Consider the following 18,193-nt stretch of genomic DNA (forward strand, 5'->3'; position numbering starts at 1 on the left):
AATCCAATGCCTAAACAGAAAAATGAACTCAATGTTCTTCCTAAAAGTGCAGTACCCATTTGCATTGCTAAAATCCAGTGCTACATGTAAACATGTCCTCCCAACATACTATGACTCTGAGCATATATTAATAGAGAATATGTATTAAGATATGTAATTCTATTTTTATTATTTCTGTTCAAGTATATTGATAGAATATTCTCGGTGATTAAAAAAAATGCCACACAAGAACAACTCAAAGGTTAAATAGTCAATAAGCTGATGCTACACAGCATTCAGCAGTATCACCATAGGAATTCTAATGCTTTCTGTCAATGCCCTTTTCTGCTTCCTTATTCACTTTCAAAAATAGGTTCAGTTAGCTAACATCCTAGCAAGTACGAAGTGCAGAATATCCTCAGCAGTCACTGTTACAGTGCAGGGTAACTCTATGTAACTATGACTTTGAGTATGCAGAGGTTTTATGTTCTGTCCTTGTACTTCCTGGTAATTTTATTTGCAATTCTTTTTTTCCAGGGTATTGCTGGAACAGATGTTGCAAAGGAGGCCTCAGATATCATCCTAACAGATGACAATTTCAGTAGCATTGTGAAGGCTGTAATGTGGGGACGTAATGTGTATGATAGTATCTCCAAATTCCTACAGTTCCAGCTCACTGTTAACATTGTGGCTGTGATAGTGGCTTTCACTGGAGCATGCATTACCCAGGTAAGGATAACTTCAGCATCACTAAAAGCACGAGGCCAAATCCTATTAAGCTACATCTTTTCTTAGCTGAAGATGAAGGTGATTTACATTTAATTCTTACTTTGTACAACACAAAGCATTCTTTCTGAAGTTCTCCTGAAAATTAAGGATTTACTTAGGATCAAATTGGTAAGTGTTAAATAGCTGTTGATGAAAGGGAGTGAGCAAATCCATCTAGGAAGCAAATTCCTCCCTGTTTTTGGTTGCATATTACTGTTGTGACTGAGCCTGTGATGAAAGAGCAGAAAGTGCCAAGGATTGGAAGAAGTGACTTTGTTTTTCCTTTCAGAATATTCAAATAATAAGTATGTGTTTAATGACAGATTATGAAACAAGACTGTTATTTTCAAGATAGCAGTACACAGAAGTAATCCCAGCAGGGGAACATTTTGACTGTAAAACAATTATTTTGTAGCTTTCAGGCAAGTCCTTTTAATTTTAGGTGCAAATAACAAACCAATTAAATGATGCCTACAGTTAGAATTGGATCCCCTTTTCTCTCTCTACACTAATCTCTTAGTGCAGTCTTGCTGCACATGCAACATGTTTTGGTCGTTCACAAAAGCATACTGTGTTTTTTCCTACAAGTTACTACTTCTTAATTAACATTTTTTTTACCTGTCAAAAATTTGTAGTATTTATAATGGAAGTTCATCCTCCATTAGAAAACAGAAAACCAGTAGTTTATTAATGCTATTACTCCCCCAAATGTAAATTAAGGTGCATTTCAGTTGCAGCAGAGAGATACTGTTAGAAAAAGCTTCTTCTGCTTGAGATGCACTGATGCTTCTGTGTACATCATGCAGCCACACATACCTGTTTCAGCAGGTAAATTCCACCTCATGCACACCTGAGCAGAACAATGAATAAGTTATTAGCTCTGCTCTGGGGTAAACTTACACTGCAATCATGGAATTAATCCTTGAAACCAGAAACTCATGTACCTTTATAAAACCATGAGGTCAAACTTCTCCTAAGCCTTGACAGACGTTTAGAGGCCACATCTGTGCTGTGTATGAGCAGTCTGCCAGTTCCCAGCTTCTGCTAGCACAACGCGGCAGCTGGGTGGGTGCAACTGTTGTCATTTATCTCCTCTGAACTAATTGAGCGTTAGAGCTAGGGCTGAAATTCTCAGAGAAATCAGAAATTGGTTTTAGAAGCAAGCAGAAGTCATCCTAATGTATGAAATAAATATTTGTACTCTGTACATAGGAAGCACTGAGACCTCGATTTATTGATTTTCTGAGAAGTAAAAAACGGCAAGGCGCTAAGTGCTAGTTGCCTACCATGCTGCCTTCATGTCTTGATGATGCCTTGTTGTCACAACTGAGCCTGTGACTAAGACAGAAGTCTGAAACTTCGTTTTCTCATGGAAAATAATCACAAGCATTATTGAGAAAACGTTTAGCTGTAAAGTGCTTTTCACTGTTAACAGAAATTACATGAATAAGTAATAAAGATGTGGAAGGTAAATCCTTCCAGATTTCAAGAACTGTACTAAATAATATACAAAGAAGTGCTAATAGCAACACGATAAGAGTACCAGAATGGAACTGAGGGGACTGGTTCCTTTTGAGCCCTTGTTTTGCAGACATTCAATCACTGCTGACACACATCTATGTCAGGTGATTTTTTTTTCTTTTTTTTTTTGTTTGCTGATTATTCATTGCTTTCTGAAAGCACTAGAAGAAATTAACTTTAGTTGTTAAGTAAAAAATTTATATTTCATTCTTGAAGAGGTAAACGTTATTGAATCAATACAAAGACTATTCTACATTGAGGTCTTGTGTAGCATTTGATCAATGAGGCACATTCCCCTTTCTATTGCCAGAGCTTTTTTCATCGTTTGGATCATTCTATCAGCTTCCAAAAGGATTTGGATCAGGCCCAGTGTTTCTGTATTAACCCAATGGTCTCTAAGACCATCACTGAGACTGTCAGGTACACAGTTTCTGTTGATGGTTTTTTTCTAATGTGCAGCTCCTAGAATTTGTGTATTTCTGCTCAAAGAGATTCTTATGTAATTCATTAATTTGGCAGTAAAAATGTAAATCCTCTGTAAAGGAAGAGATCTGAAAGGAGCTAAAATTGGAACTAGGAAAAAGGCAGCAGTTATTTCCACTGTGGTTCTGTTTACACTGAACTGGCTGACTGCTGATAATCTCAAGCAGCTCTCATTTCAATCTCATTCAACAAGGATCTTGCTTTACGAATGAACATTATTACGTTAGGCTCTGACTCAAAGATTCTAGGCAGTGAAAGGGCATTATGTTTGTTTGGCTCATAAGCTCTACTAAAAATTACACTTGGGAACATACTGCACTCTCTTGTTGCTATGATAATAGCTCTAGCACAGAATGCATGAATGTACTGAAAAATCATACAGTAGGCTCGGTGCGCATGGATACAAGTCTGCAAAACTCTGCACAGGTTTTTAATTATTATTTTGACTGAATCAATTAAGTTCTTAATAAACAAAGTTGAAATCCAGAGTTTCCAAAAAGCAACACAGCTTTCTATGACCTTCAAAATGAATGTAGATTGAAATTTACTTTGCTTTCAGGTAGTCGATTTGGCTTTGTTTGACACACAGAATATCATTTTAGTCCATGACTAATATTCAGGTTAATGAATATTACCCAGCCTACCCTTTTGGTGGTTTTATCAAATTTAGAATGAGAAAATTTCAATTTAGGGGGGTAATGCTTATTTCATGCTTCTTAATGTCACCTCTCAAAAAGATTTTCTGTAGTTTAGAAACAGCACACTGAGATGTATTAAGCTTCTTTTACACTTAGGACTTTTTTGATGTTTGTTTTTTTTTTTTCCTATTTGCACTAAAAGGAAGAACAAAGATGATCTTTGTTTTGACTGATTTTTTTCTATCACTTGGTTTGTTTTATGACTAAATACTTAATTTTATTCAATCTGTTCATCCTACAGTTACATTGGTATATATGTAAATCCATGTATGTGGTTGTATCGCTGCAGGAATCCTCCTGAAACTAATGCAACTCTAAATTAATGAAAGAGTGCACTTGTCTGAATACTATTATTGGTGAAACTAGACATCTAGGGAGCATTTCCAACTGATTAGTTTGCTTCAGAGCACCTCAGGAGTGCCATGGAGAGACAAGGAGAAGAATCTTGAGTGGGGTCTGAAATCCTTAGTTGTTGTTTTAAGAATATGCAGCATTGCTTTTCTCAAATACCTAAATGAAACCAGTGACTTTGCCAAGTTCTACTTCAGGGAACTACAGATTAGCTTTTAATTCTTCTAGTGCCAAACATTTTTTATTTTTTTATCTACCTAATGGCTGCTTCAGCACTTCTGGCAGAGAATATCTACCATGTTTCTTCTTTGTACTCCTTTGTTGTTGCAGTAGTTTAACTCACATATACAACACTTATATGATACTTAATGCTATTCCAATTTTAGAGAGGATTTAGAAGCATTTGGCTACTGAAGAATTTATTATGCAGGCTAAATAGGACTAATGGAAATGGTCATTTGTTATCCTGTGTCATCAGTCCCAATGTGAAGTTATGTAAAGATGGCAGAAATCATGTCCTAAGTGATTGCTGCCAAAGTGATGCTGCCCCTTAGAGTGATCTAGTTTAGACTGTGCCCTATATCAGCTTACAGCACCTCGATCTATCAGAGTTCTGCTAATGAAATTTTGTGCTGTGGTTCTGTAAATGCTTTGAAACGTAGGTCATACAAGAAAACCCAACTTCACAAAGTCTCTTATTAAAAGTTGAATCAAGATCACTCAGTCTACGGCTGCACAGGTCTCCATTGTGTTCACAGCAGCCAGCAATGGTCAGTGTAGTTTCCATGGCATAGTACAGCTGAGATGGATTAATTCACCTAATCTTTCAAGTAATCTAATTAATTTACCTCTTGCTTCCTTCTCTGTGTATAATCCAGTGCATGCTTTTAAAGTGGTCAGGGTATCCTGAACAGTTATCCTGAACAGTTTACCTGTAATTTTTCTTTCAGTTTAGCAACTGTTTTCTTTTTCCAGTGGATTAGTGAGCTACAAACTCTTGTAATCTGATTTATTTCTCTGGGTAACATCTGATTGCAGAGCCTTTGATTCATTCAGTGAGGGTTCTTTTTGGAACTCTGCCTACCAATCGTGAATGCTGTACTTTAAATGAGTAGTTATTACACGTCTGTGAGCATCATATAGATTTCCATATGAAATTTCATGCTGTTTCCAGTCCCCAGCATCCACAACATCAAGCAAATAATTGGGTTGTTATATTTGTAGCTGTAAAAAAAAAAAAAAAAAAAAAAAAAGACTATGTACAACATAAGATTTTAAAATGTAGTTCAGTCAAATGAAAACATTTTTTTTTACTGGAAATATTAAGCTAACAAATTTACATCTGTGCAAAATTTTATCTCCACTTCCAACTGTTGAGGCAATGTAATTATTCCAAAAGGTTGCACTGAAGAAAGATAGAACAAAGACCACGTTTTAACATTTTGTATTCAAGTTATTGTTCTCGTACTAAAGAAAGACTTAATTTTTTAAAAGGACATGTTTGGAAAATTAAATGTTAATTAAAAAGCACTTCAGCAATGAACTACTGCATGAATCACCTACTGTTTTTACAGACCTTATTAAAAAAAAGGGAAGGATATATATTTACATGTGTAAGACAGTAATTTACATGGTATACTGCAGAACTGTATGTGACAAATCCTAAAGTAATACTACTGGAAAACTGGAAAAAAAAGCCATAACATATTTCAATCTTTTCAGAAGGCACAGAAGCAATGGCCACTTCCATTCACTTATCAGACAGTGTGATCCAGCAGTGCAAGCAAGGGTTTTATTTTTACATCAGTGTATACAAACTACCAGAAACACTTGTTTTTATGAATGGATACATGTGTACTGTGACAAGTAGAAATAAAGGGGTAAGGGTAAAAATACCTTTTTATTCCCATACAAGTTGTCATCTAAATCAAAAGTAGCAAGCGCTAACATTTTATAGACTCTGCATGTCACAAAAGATTTACAGTGTATTTCCAGCCGTTTGTGATTTGTACTTTTAAGTGTTTCCAAGATGAAGTGTAACATCACTTGATTTAAGGGACATTTTCCTTTTACCTCTAGGCCAATGCTAACCTATTCCAAGGTCAAGTGGAAAGAAATTTGACAAATAAGTCATGATTTTGGGAGGTTTGCAGTTTGAACAGCTTCCATCCCCATAGTTTTAAGAAAGCAAGTGAAGAATTCATTGCTAGCTAGTCAGGGGCTAAAACGCAGCAAAAATGACATTGATTTTGCCTTCCACTTTTACAGCACAAGTGAATAAAATCTGTAATGAAAGACTAGGCTCCTTAGCTGATACGTATTTTCCTTAGTTTCCATCAACTAATCAGAAATCAGGTGGAGCTGCAGTGGAAATTTCATTCCACCTCCTGCCCAGACTAATGTGTATTTAATGTTTTGGCTTCAGCTTAGAATGAGCTTTCACACTTGACTGAACAGTGTAGCACTGCCTATAATAGATAATTATTAGAGGCACCATAGCCACCCAAGGTGATTGGCAGTGTGAAATGGTGAGAACGTGTTGATGCCAAAACTGATGACTGCCAATTACAGTTGTGTGATTTAGAGACTGAAAGAGCCTGAGTTTTTGTTGTGCTGGAAATATGTCAGGCTCTGATAGACATCTGATCATTTGACTCTATTTATTAAGCATAACAGACAAATTCCGTTTCTACTGACATAGATGTCAGCACACAAAGTAGCAAATTCAGCTTCTATAGCACCTCAATGTAGGAATGTTTCTTGAGAAAACTCAATAACTACAAAGACAAAAATACGACAGTTTTTCAGGAGAAAACATGTTTTCCCTTTTCTCTATATACTAGGCTAGGGTCTATGAGCCCTGGCAACTAACAACTTTTGCTACACTTGCAGCTGAACCATTAGTATGAATTAAAATAAATGAAGTTCATGATTTTTGAGTGGTTTTAGATTTATAGCTTTTTAGATACAGATGTTTCCTCTTGCTGCAGCTTCATGAATGAACTGAATCTGTAGATAAGCCCAGTTAATGCAACCCATGACCAAGAGGTCAAGAATCTATTCATGCTAATCTTCCACCCATCCTTAGTGTACCCAATCTGTAAGACTGAAAAAGGAGGTTGCTCTTCTCCATCCCTATGAAAAGACTAAAAAAGAATGTGCTTTTTTTTTAGTGTGTCAAAATATATTTGATTATAAGGCTGCTAAAAATATTTTTCAAGAGGAAATAATATACCTTACCTCGGGAGAATTGGAATACAAGCCAGACCCACAACAGACCTGGCCATTTACCTATTCTTCATGTGTTCTTGGGATACTGAATGGATACTGGCACTCATAGTTTGATCGTATTTCATTAAAAATGAATCACAGAATCACAGAATCACCAAGGTTGGAAAAGACCTCCAAGATCATCTAGTCCAACTGTTCACCTGCCACCAATGTTTCCCACTAAACCATGTCCCTTAGTACCACATCTAAACACACATTTCTTGAACACCTCCAGAGATGGAGATGCCACCACTTCCATGGGCAGCACATTCCGGCACCTGACCACAATTTCTGAGGATAAATTTCTGAGAATAAATCCAACCTGAATCTCTCCTGGTGCAGCTTGAAGCCATTCCCTTTAATCCTATTGCTAGTTACATGGGGTAAGATGATGACCACCACCTTGCCACAACACCTCCCTTCAGGCAGTTATAGAGAGTGATAAGGTCTCCCCTGAGCCTCCTCTTCTCCAGACTGAACAATCCCAGCTCCTTCAGCCACTCCTCACAAGGCCTGTGCTCCAGACCCCTCACAGTTTAGCTGCCCTTCTCTGAACATGCTCCAGGGCCTCCATGCTGTGAGGGGAATATTTTTCTTTGAGGAAAAGGGCAGAGCTCATAAAACTTTTTTTATTTGCTGTTCCATACATTTCTTTGTTTCAATACTGAATGACACTGAAGTTCTCATAAAAATAGTGCCCCAATTTTCAGACTTTCTCGCTGTAGACTAACTCCATTCTACTATCAAATTTGTCATATTGATATCTTACTGCTTTGGGGATTCCATTTCCATGAAGAGGTTCTATTTGAAAGCAAATGCATGTTTTACTATTGGTGCCTATTTTGCATGCAGTCTAAAGGCACAGGAAGCTGTTAAAAAAACCAACAAAAACAAACAAGCAAAAAACCAAAAACAACAGACTTAATGTTTCTTGATAGGACTCTTGGAAGCAATTGCAACAACCTATCATTACAGCTGACCAAATGAATTAAAAATCACTTCTGTATAACAGCCATCTACACTTTCTCCTGAGATCAGTGTTATCATGTTTTTAAACATAAGGTAAAGTCCTCTATAATAAGACCTTAGCCACTTTCTGTCTTGAATTAAATGAGGAAAGAGCTCCTTCTAGTGGCTGGCGATCTGATTCAGAAACAGATGCTTTATTCTGACAAGCAGCAAGTTCCATATTTTCTAATATGCTATCTGGTTACCCAATAGAGTAATCAGGGTTTCCTTTTGCAAATCTGATGCATTTTAATGAGCATCTAGATTTTTTTTGTATTCAAATATCAGATGTTTTCATCACAGATGTTTTTAAAAGGTCTTATTTATGTACGACATGTCTTAAAATGTTTTAGCCATTGTTTCCTCATTTTTTAACAATTTCAAGCTGATTCCAAAAATGGGCACTGTTTTTGTACAGGTGAAAGCTACAAGTAATGAACCATGACTTTTTAAATTCCTTCAGCATGATTTTTCTTCCAGGAAAATTCCAGCTATATTTGTGTTATGCAGTTACATAAACTCAGTTATAATTTGAAGCACGTACTTCATCGTGTGCTGAAGTACAGACAGCACTATGAAATGTATTAGAAATTACTAATGTTACACTTTATAAAAATTGTGTGACTGTAAATACCGCTGACTGAAATAACTTGAAAAAAAAAAAAAATTGGAATCATTTATTTTTGCTCTGATCATTGTTTCCTGTGATTCTGATCTTGTCTGGGCAATGAAAGAACAGACATAGTAAGGTAAACCAAAGGTCCATGTGTTTCAGTATCTTGTCTTCAACACTTGCTGCAGTTGCAATGGAGGAAATGAAATCACAGTAAATGACCTGACAACAATTATTTTTCAAGGAAATAAGTAACTTTATAATTTGTCTCCACAGGACTCTCCTCTAAAAGCTGTACAGATGCTGTGGGTCAATCTAATTATGGACACTTTTGCCTCACTTGCTCTGGCCACTGAACCTCCAACAGAAGCTCTATTGCTAAGAAAGCCATATGGCAGGAACAAACCTCTTATATCCCGTACCATGATGAAGAACATTCTGGGCCATGCTGTCTACCAGCTTACTCTAATATTTACACTTCTTTTTGTTGGTAAGAAAGACAGGCTTGTTGCATGGTGTAGAGGCACGTAGATCATGTAGAGTCATGTGTCAGAAGGCTTTAAATGTAACCACTTGATGCACATACGCATAGTTAGGCAGCTAACAGGGCTGGACTGTGGAAGGGGATTAGGAATATAAGGAGAAACAGGAGACCGGACAGAGGAATTCAGCCACCACCTTGAAATGGCTGTTTTGCCTACTAACAAAATGTAGATTTGAGAGAATTTCATTTTAAAATGTACCACGGAAGGCTACATTTCAATCAGAGTATCTACTCTGCTCCTCCTGCCTTGGGATTTCGTTTTGAAACTTGTTATCTTCAGTGGGTACATACAAAAACAAGTAGAACAACAACAGAAAAAGCAACAAAAATCAAGATTCATTTTACCAGTTTCTTGAGAGGCCGTAATCAGGGAACAGAATGTAAGTCAAGAAATAATACTGATCTTAAGTATTACAGATAAGCAAGTAATTGGAATTAGGTGATAAAAATAACAATCTGTTATGGCATTTAATTAGAAAACGAATATTAAGGGAGAAAGAAATTATCTGTTTTCTTATTTCCATCCTGGACTCTTTTTCAGGTGTTACTAGAAATGGATGTTTTTCCTATGCTTTGTATTTTCAAGTGAGAGAGGAAAGAGGAGTGTTTCTTGGAGAGAAGTGCAGGCACTAAAAACAGACTGCTACTGCTCCACAACGAGTCAAATCGCCCAAAGGGCTGATAGTTTTATCAATAGATATTTTGTTCTTGACAATATGTCACTGCGGTTAAATGGCATGTGTTGTTTTTCAGATGTTTTATCATTATAAACAGAGAATTTCATAAAAGCTATACATTTAAATTTATCATTATGAAAATTTTAGGAGTTTTTTGAACTTCGTTTTGAAAGCCTTGCTCCATCTTAGCCCAAACTGACGGTTTATGTCACCTCAACTGAGGTGGTGGTGATGGTCTGCTTACAATAGAGATATTTGAATCAAAATAATTGCCAGGTTTTGGAGACAGATGCTTCTTAATACTATGACAGGCTTACAGTAGAGTTTGAGCACATCTAGTGAGCCTAAGGAAATTGTAACTTCAGATCTCTGAAACAGGCACAGAATGTCTTGATAATTCATTTGATTCCAGTCCTGGAACAACAAAAAAAATCTGTTAACTTTATGGGGATTTTGATGTCTTTTTGATGAGTGTTATCACTTAAAATACTTTATAGTGAACCTTGATGAAAAGAAAACCAGGTTTTTCTCACTCTATCCTAATTATTTTTGTGTCTCTGGTAAACCATAACTGATTTTCTCAGAAGCCTAGGAAGTACAGCCTTTTCCTTTCTGATCTCTGAAAAGGATCACTTTTATAGTGAGATGTTCTAAATACAATTTCTAGTTTGATTTCAGATTTCTGTTCTGATCAACTACATTTTTTGCAGCAGCATCCTTTGCTATGCCATTTAAGTGACACAGTGCAATAAATGACTTAAGCATAGGTACTCTCACTCTCACAAGTATTTGTATGTTTGTGTGTGTATTGAGTGAAGGCAAATAGGTGTAATGACTTTTTGTGTGTGCATAAAATAAAATACTGAAATGTTTCTGCCATTATTTTTTCCTTTATATGTATTAAGGAAAGTGTTTTCCAATCCTTAGTGATCTCCTTGGAGATATATGATATTCTTAAAAATCTCTACTCTCAGAGTCCAAATTTTATGGTCTCGTATTGTGTTACTAATTTATTTTTTGATGTAATAATCTACTTTCTGTCAAAAGGTTATAAGCCAAATTCTTGTTTGGAACCATGCTCATTATTTCCAGTGACCCCAACATGAACTGCTCAAATATCCTAAGGCAAAAAACCTCACTGTCAACTTAGCTGATAGAATTATGACGTCAAGGGGAAACCTCAGGAAACCTTTTCTTCTTATTCAGAAATTCTGAGGATAGCGCTAGTGGGATAGCAAAAAATGTTAAAGATTTATTTGCTTTTATTATTGCAACACTTGTTATGAAAGTGGGTTGTAGTGTGATAACCTTTACTCTTTATTTCATTCATTATTTACTCTTTCATATGAACGTCTCATTCTTACTTCAAATGAATAACTTGTTCAATAACTGTATGTTATCTGTAAACTTTTGTCAATGTGAAGTGAGGTCCATCAGGTATTTTTTTCAAATCTCATCTCAATTTTACTATTACTCATAATGGATTGTATCCTCTTTATTGGTCAGATCTAAAAGTGAAAATCAAATTATCAAAATAAAGAGCAATGCCTGATGTTGTGCTTCAGAGCACATTTACCATAATCATGATCAAATCTATTTAGAATCAAGAATGTCTGTGTTTTTACCATTAATATCCATGAACTTGTCAAGAGTCTTGGCAAGTGTACTAGCAAATAAGTTAAAAACTGCTGAAGAGTGATTGCTTCTAATTCTGGTAGAAAAATGAAAACATACAATAGGTCTTAAGTGCTCACTGCATCAGATGGAATTGACTTAGAATATTTACAACTTGGTTAGAGGAAAAAATAGTAACTGTGAGCAGGTAGATTGAGTTATCAGAGAAAAGTTATCACTGGGGAAGCTTTCTGCTCAGGAAATTTAGACGTCTTTGCTTTCTGGAATGCAGAATTTTGCCTGTAGATAGTAAGAAAAAAGTAGAGCAAAGCAGGCAACTAGCTAAAGCAAAGGAAACAAACAAAAAAACCTCTGTATTCTAGTGGAAACCTTTACTTTTGTCTTATACCTAGGTGAGAAAATGTTTAAAATTGACAGTGGGAGAAATGCACCACTCCACTCTCCTCCTTCAGAGCACTACACCATTATCTTCAACACTTTTGTCATGATGCAGCTTTTCAATGAAATCAACGCACGCAAAATCCATGGAGAGAGAAATGTCTTTGATGGCATCTTCAGAAATCCTATTTTTTGCACTATTGTACTGGGTACATTTGCTATTCAGGTAATGATTTGGTCATAAATTAATACCTACTCAAAAGAAAGTTAGGTGACTTTTTTTTTCTATGCCTGTTTAATCTAAAAGATGTAGGAGGCACAGTAATTATAAAACCACCTGGACTTGTGTACTTTCTTAATCAATATGTTTGTCTACAATGGAAAATGTTGTGTCATCATCCTAATGCAACATAAATGTTGATCATTATCAGCAGGCGAAATCTTAAATTAATCTGAAGATATAACAATAGCTGTCATGGTTTGTTTACTTTTTTGGAGATATTATTAAATATTATATTAACCAATAGCAACAAGGTGTTTTACAATAACTCTCTAGTATTAATCCACTCTTCTAAGGTTAAATGTCATTGCCAAATCCTATTTCAGGTTCTCATTAGTAATGCTCCTGGGTAGTAATTCTTCATATCTATCCCAAAAGTTTGTTGGCCATATCATATGTAAACATAATTACAGAAATACACCTTTTTCTCAACATTTACTATTTTTATTTCATAAAATCTCCAATTCCTCATTCTGCTTTAGTCTCCATCCATTTGCTGTCTTCTATCCTGTACTTGACACAATCTGACGTTACCTTTCAGACCTCACAGTTGCTGCATTCAACTATTTATATGTTTATGACACATATGACATATACATGAACTATTTATATAGCATTAGCACCCATTCTGCAACGGCATCCTGGAAACCATCAGTTTGGGGACCTTTCTTATGACAGGAACAAGGAGAAGAATAGAGTCATTTCAATCTGAACCACAGTAGTTTGAAAACAGAAAAGGAACCAGTCAGTAAATTAAGTGTGGGATAAAGAAAGGACACCACTGCGTGGAGGTAGAATTTGATAGTGATGGTCTTCAACAGCTCAAGAACAGGGGTTTGCTAATCTGAACTAGAATGCCTCCAGAGAGGCCTGAAAAATTCAGAGGCATCTTTACATTATTTGTCATGGGAATTGTTTGAAAATGTCTTCCTAGTTCTAGTCATTACTGTGTTCAATTCCATGTGGCTGAAGAAAAAGCGTTAACTAGCTACTAGCCACATTTCTGAATCAGTTTCTGATTTTACTCCTCCCTCCCTGATTTTCTCGTAGCAGAAGTATTTCAGAGCATATTTCACAACAACAGATTTGCACTCTGCCAGTGTATCAAAAAGGAAATAGCGGTTTAAGACTATTCAGGCTGTGACTCTCATTTGCTTTTCAGTCTTGAAGTCAGGTAATTTTCCTTGGGACAATAAACGGTTACTCTTTCTATTGTTTCTTCTCTTATGAAAATATAACTTTGAATAATGTTGTTTGCTGAAGCAGTGTCAGAATAGCACTTACTATCTTGTCTGTGTGTTGTTACATCTGACTGTGTGAGCCAAGCATTTTGTTCTAAAGAGAAGCTGATTAACTCCAGCAGCTTGGTTCATTTAGATGTATATGAGAGGTTGCAGAATTGTTTTTAATTTTATGCTTAAAACTTACTACATTCCATATGTATTTATTTGTTAGGAGAAATTATTAAATATTTTTAAAGTACAAGCAGCAATGAAGTATTTTACACAGATTTACTATTCCTTTTTGTACTTTCTGCTGAGTAGAGGCTTACTGGCTTTATTGCAACTGAGTGCAGCAGTTACACTAACTGTCCTCATCCAAAACCTCTCCAAAAAAAATCAACAGCTTTGGCAAAAATTTCAAAGGAACAAAATGGAGACTCCTACAACGTAGCATCCAAAGAAAATTCTTCTGAAAGCTCCACAGCAGCTTGAGAAATGAAGGGATAATCACGACTCTCCTTAGAAAAGCAGTAGCTTGTTTTTATATTTTAATCTTTTTTTTCTGCTTTCAGAGTAAAATAATAAGATTTTCATATTGAAGGAAGATGGTTTAAAAGACGAAATACCTATCATAGAGCAGCTGGAAAATTCTTAATGTGAAGCTGTAACTTCTTTCAAGTTTAGCATTCTATTCACATTTATTTGTCTGCTTTTCCCTTACTGTGTCCAAACATTTCTTGTCTGCTGCCTTCCATTCTCTGTCCCCCTCCTTCTTCCTGTATATTTACAATTCACACAGAAAGAGTCAGTGTTCACTGTTTGTTCATTGTTTACTTACTAGAAGAGACAAATGACTTTTAACTAGTGTTATGCAGCTTTTGAGAGTTTAAATATCTGAGTTGTGTTGTAAGGTCCATTATTTCATAGCAGTACTGCTAACAAAAAATAACAATATCTGATTTTCAGTTAGCAAAACGTTCTCAATCTAACCAGGCTTAGAAACTTGTTCAGGTTCTGTGGGTGCTGGTTGTGTCTCCTGCATAATATAAATATGTTCTTTTCGTGCGTGATTTTCCCACCATCTTTCTCCAACAGGACTAAATTTTGGTAGAGTCAGTCTATCTTGATAACACATCTGTAAGTGTACAATAAAATATCAGAGAGAAAAATTTCTTGTGCAGAGGCCATTCCAAAATAAACTGCCATCCAAAATTTAACAAAGTATTTACCCCATTTCTTCTCTGCTTTTCTTTGTAGATAGTAATTGTCCAGTTTGGAGGAAAACCATTTAGCTGTTCTCCCTTGCAGCTTGATCAGTGGATGTGGTGTGTATTTATTGGATTAGGAGAACTTGTATGGGGTCAGGTAAGCATCCAGGAATATGCAGAATATCTTTTGTTTTTATAAACCAGTCAAAGACCAGTTTTTGCCACAAGTCACACAAAAAAACAGTTCATAATCCTACTATCCTGTTTCCTTCTCAGAACATCATATTTGCCACACGCTGAAATACAAATAGCTCCCTAATTACTTTTTATCCCACTTTTACTTTTCATTCCTGTTAATTTTTATATCTTTTCTTACCCTAAGCAGGGTATGCTATCACAAAAAGCATCCTCAGTGCTCTGTGTGAAAGACAGTTGATTCACAACCTATAAACATAAAACCATATAGCAAATGCACTATAAGCTTCCTATAGAGTATCCAAAGCAATGTCTGTTTGGCCATGACAAATTTTTGAAAGTGAAAAGAGATTCCAGTGCTATGTCAAACCATGCCTTGTAACTTGCATAAGACCAAGCCTAGTGCATTTAATACATGCCTGCAGCAATCCTACTTTTGTGTGCAAAGGACAGAGGAAGGGGTGACAGAAAAAAGAATTTTTTCCTAGCATAGCTGCAGAAAAGTGCAGATTAATTCACATGTAATTTATGAATTCTGCTGAAACCTGTGTCATCATTAGCTGATACCTGGTTATATATACAAGTAAAAACAAGTGTCTGTGTGATAAATAAGTTATGTGATTAGCTGTCATAATACAGTTACAACTGGTTTTGTTAAAGTATTACATTTTATGTACAAAATTGGATTGCAAAAAATAATAGTATTTTTTTCATCTTTGAATATACTTTTAATGTCTTTAAGTTGGTGACACCTGACACATCTTAAAAAGTGTGAATAATATTAACATTTTGCTTCTCAGATATAAAGATGCATATCGATCTGTTCATTTGTCAAGCAAGAAATTGCTGATGCAGTTGAATACAGAATTGATTTGATTGAACTGTAATGAGTAAATTCTAGCTTTCAAAATTGATATATTATGGGAAAAAATCACTACATAAGCTTTTTGGACAGCTGGACTTTAGATTTTTTTTTGAAGAATAAGTTCAATTACAACAGCTTTTAATACCTATTTTGCTGAAAATCACCATTATTACGTTGTGCTAATGTAGTTATTATCTGAAGGTGAAATTAGAGTTATTAAGTTACATAGGGAGAAAATAAAGTTTGATCAGTCTTGGAAAGTAAAGTTCTGTCTGCACTGATGGAAAATACCAACTTTGGGGGGAGGAAAAGAGAAACATGGAAAGGGAGATAAAGCCTGTGAGTTATATGAGGTGATTCAGCTGTGAAGAACTTCCCATAGCCTTTGATCAGCAACTGAAAACTAAAAATAGTTATCAATTTAGATTTAGAATCAAATAGATTTCGATTCAGAGGTGGGCACAGTCTCATCCTTATTGTGAGGCTTTTCTTTCCTCCTCTGATTAATTCTACTGTGGAGCATAACAAATTTGTTAGCCCTTTGCTCTAACACTTTCTCCACACCCTTCTTCTCACCCACTGTAACCAATGAAAACTTCAAATTTTAGATGCAAAATCTGGCACTTCTAACTGGTTTTTAAAGGTTTAAGGAATTTCTGGAATGTAAATCTGCACTGCTTTGAGTGACAGTGGTTTCTGAAAGTGGCTCTCAAGACTTCTGAAAACAAGGTTTTTCTAGAACATTTCAGGTTATGTTCTGAAAATTGTTATAACTTTTCAAAATGGTACTTTACTTGAGAATAATAATTAGTTTCTTAATCTGCATTGAGTCTGTTGAGTCTGCCATTACCTGAACAAGGCCGGTGTCTGCAGATAAGGGGGAAAAAAAGCACCAAACCCCCAAACAAAAAAATACAAGAACACTCTAAGAAAAGAATTACAGCAGATGCAGCCTAGCTAAAGGAGAGCTATGTTCTATCACACAATCAATACCAAGTATAGTTGTTTATATAAAAGCTGTCTTGCAAGCCCTTCATCCACATCAGTTTCATCAGGTACCAAGTAGCTTCTCTCTATAGAGTACTGACATCAAATTTTTCGAAAGCTGGGAAGCTGAAGCAGTTTCAATAAGTACTGCAATGACTAGCACTTACCTTTTATTTTTTCACTCCTGCTCTGTCTTTGCTTGTGTCATGCTAATTCATTCCTTTTTCAAGCTCTTCAGGTTTTCCAGCACAAAGTACATTTTAAAAGGTTTCATAGTTTTGCACGTTTCTTTATCTGTCTTTAACAGTGATGTAATAAAAGTAGTGTTGTGGTATACAAAGTTCAAGGAGACCTTCAGCAAAATCAACAGTATGTTTTCATCCTGAAAATATATGGTGCCTCTTCATCCATTTTTCTCCAACTATCAGCAGTATGGAATACCTTCAAGACTCTTATTTTCAGAATAACTTAGCTTAGTCTGTGCTGTGGCTTATGTGATCTGGACAATACCACATGCCAGACGGCCACAAAAATCAGTATGACAAACTGAAGAAGACTTTCATCCACCAGACAGCAACTTCCATGGCTGTCGAATGTCCCAGAGCTGTAGTTTCTTATCTGCAAAATTCTTTTCTTTTCCAGCTGACTCCATTTTTATCCACACATCTGGGCTTCAGAGATGTGACTGCTCACTGCTGAAACAAAAGCAAAAAAAAAGAAAATGAAAGCACTTTTTTTTTTAACTAGATGTGTCTAATAGTTAATTTTGAAGTAGAATTTTTTTAGCATTTAAAACGTTCTAGCTAATGTCATGTTTAAATGGCCATCTGTATTACTATTCAAGCTGACAGAAGAAATGAGAAATAAATGACTACCCAAGATAACAACATGGAAATTTATCCACAATAATCATGTTCAACACCACCGTCTTAATTTGCTATTTACAATTCCTTAAGATCAGCAGCCATCTCTTCTATTAATTACTTCCAGTGACCATTTAGATAGCCAAACTGAGTAAGAAAATGGGCTGACATAAACTGTATGTATTACTAATGAGGACAGAGTAAGAGAAAACTCTACAAAAATTCCTACAAAAAAGTAGGAAGCTACTCATAGGTACACTGTTAGAAACCTTGTTTCTGTTACATGCTGAGAAAACTATTTTGATTTTCCAAATCAAAGGGAAATGGAATGCCTGAACCAATTTTAGTGTGAAGAGACTTGCAACGGATTTTCAGCTTACATTAACAGCCATTAGTTTGTTTTCAGTCATTAGAAATCCCTAAACACTAATTGCGAAAGTATCAATCTTGTGAAGTTTCCTCTAAATAATTACATTCTAAATACCTACATTCCCCCTTAGTTTTTTTGAGGAAGGACAATGCTTCTTTCCAGCCTTCAACTTGCTCCATAGCCATGTATTTCTAATGTGGTTTATAACTGTTTATAAAGTGGAGTTGTATAAATGTAAAGTACTGCAATGAATATGCAAATCTGAAGCTCTTCTGGA

General features: G+C 35.6%; 1 protein-coding gene and 1 long non-coding RNA gene across 22 annotated transcripts in view; one reads left to right on the forward strand and one right to left on the reverse strand.

Moving 5' to 3' along the window:
- The window catches only part of ATP2B2 (ATPase plasma membrane Ca2+ transporting 2), a 393,147-nt gene that overhangs the window by 357,344 nt on the left and 17,610 nt on the right, over positions 1-18,193 (forward strand). For all 17 annotated transcript variants that reach the window (XR_016470063.1, XM_090148058.1, XM_090148043.1 and 14 more), the window contains 4 exons: positions 517-708; positions 8,968-9,181; positions 11,940-12,151; positions 14,686-14,793. Coding sequence is in view for 16 of the 17 variants with exons in the window: in XM_090148058.1 (XP_090004184.1) it covers positions 517-708; positions 8,968-9,181; positions 11,940-12,151; positions 14,686-14,793 (726 nt within the window). In the remaining variant the exon portion in view is untranslated. The remainder of the gene's footprint in view (positions 1-516; positions 709-8,967; positions 9,182-11,939; positions 12,152-14,685; positions 14,794-18,193) is intronic.
- The window catches only part of LOC116239166 (uncharacterized), a 114,061-nt gene that overhangs the window by 48,407 nt on the left and 47,461 nt on the right, over positions 1-18,193 (reverse strand). For 4 of the 5 annotated variants that reach the window (XR_016470071.1, XR_016470070.1, XR_016470067.1 and 1 more), the window contains exon 2: positions 16,851-17,378. This is a non-coding gene — a long non-coding RNA (uncharacterized LOC116239166). The remainder of the gene's footprint in view (positions 1-16,850; positions 17,379-18,193) is intronic. The other variant, XR_016470068.1, reaches the window with a different exon arrangement.

Source organism: Phasianus colchicus, chromosome 11, assembly GCF_987193195.1.
Source record: "Phasianus colchicus chromosome 11, bPhaCol1.hap1.1, whole genome shotgun sequence".
NCBI lineage: Eukaryota > Metazoa > Chordata > Aves > Galliformes > Phasianidae > Phasianus > Phasianus colchicus.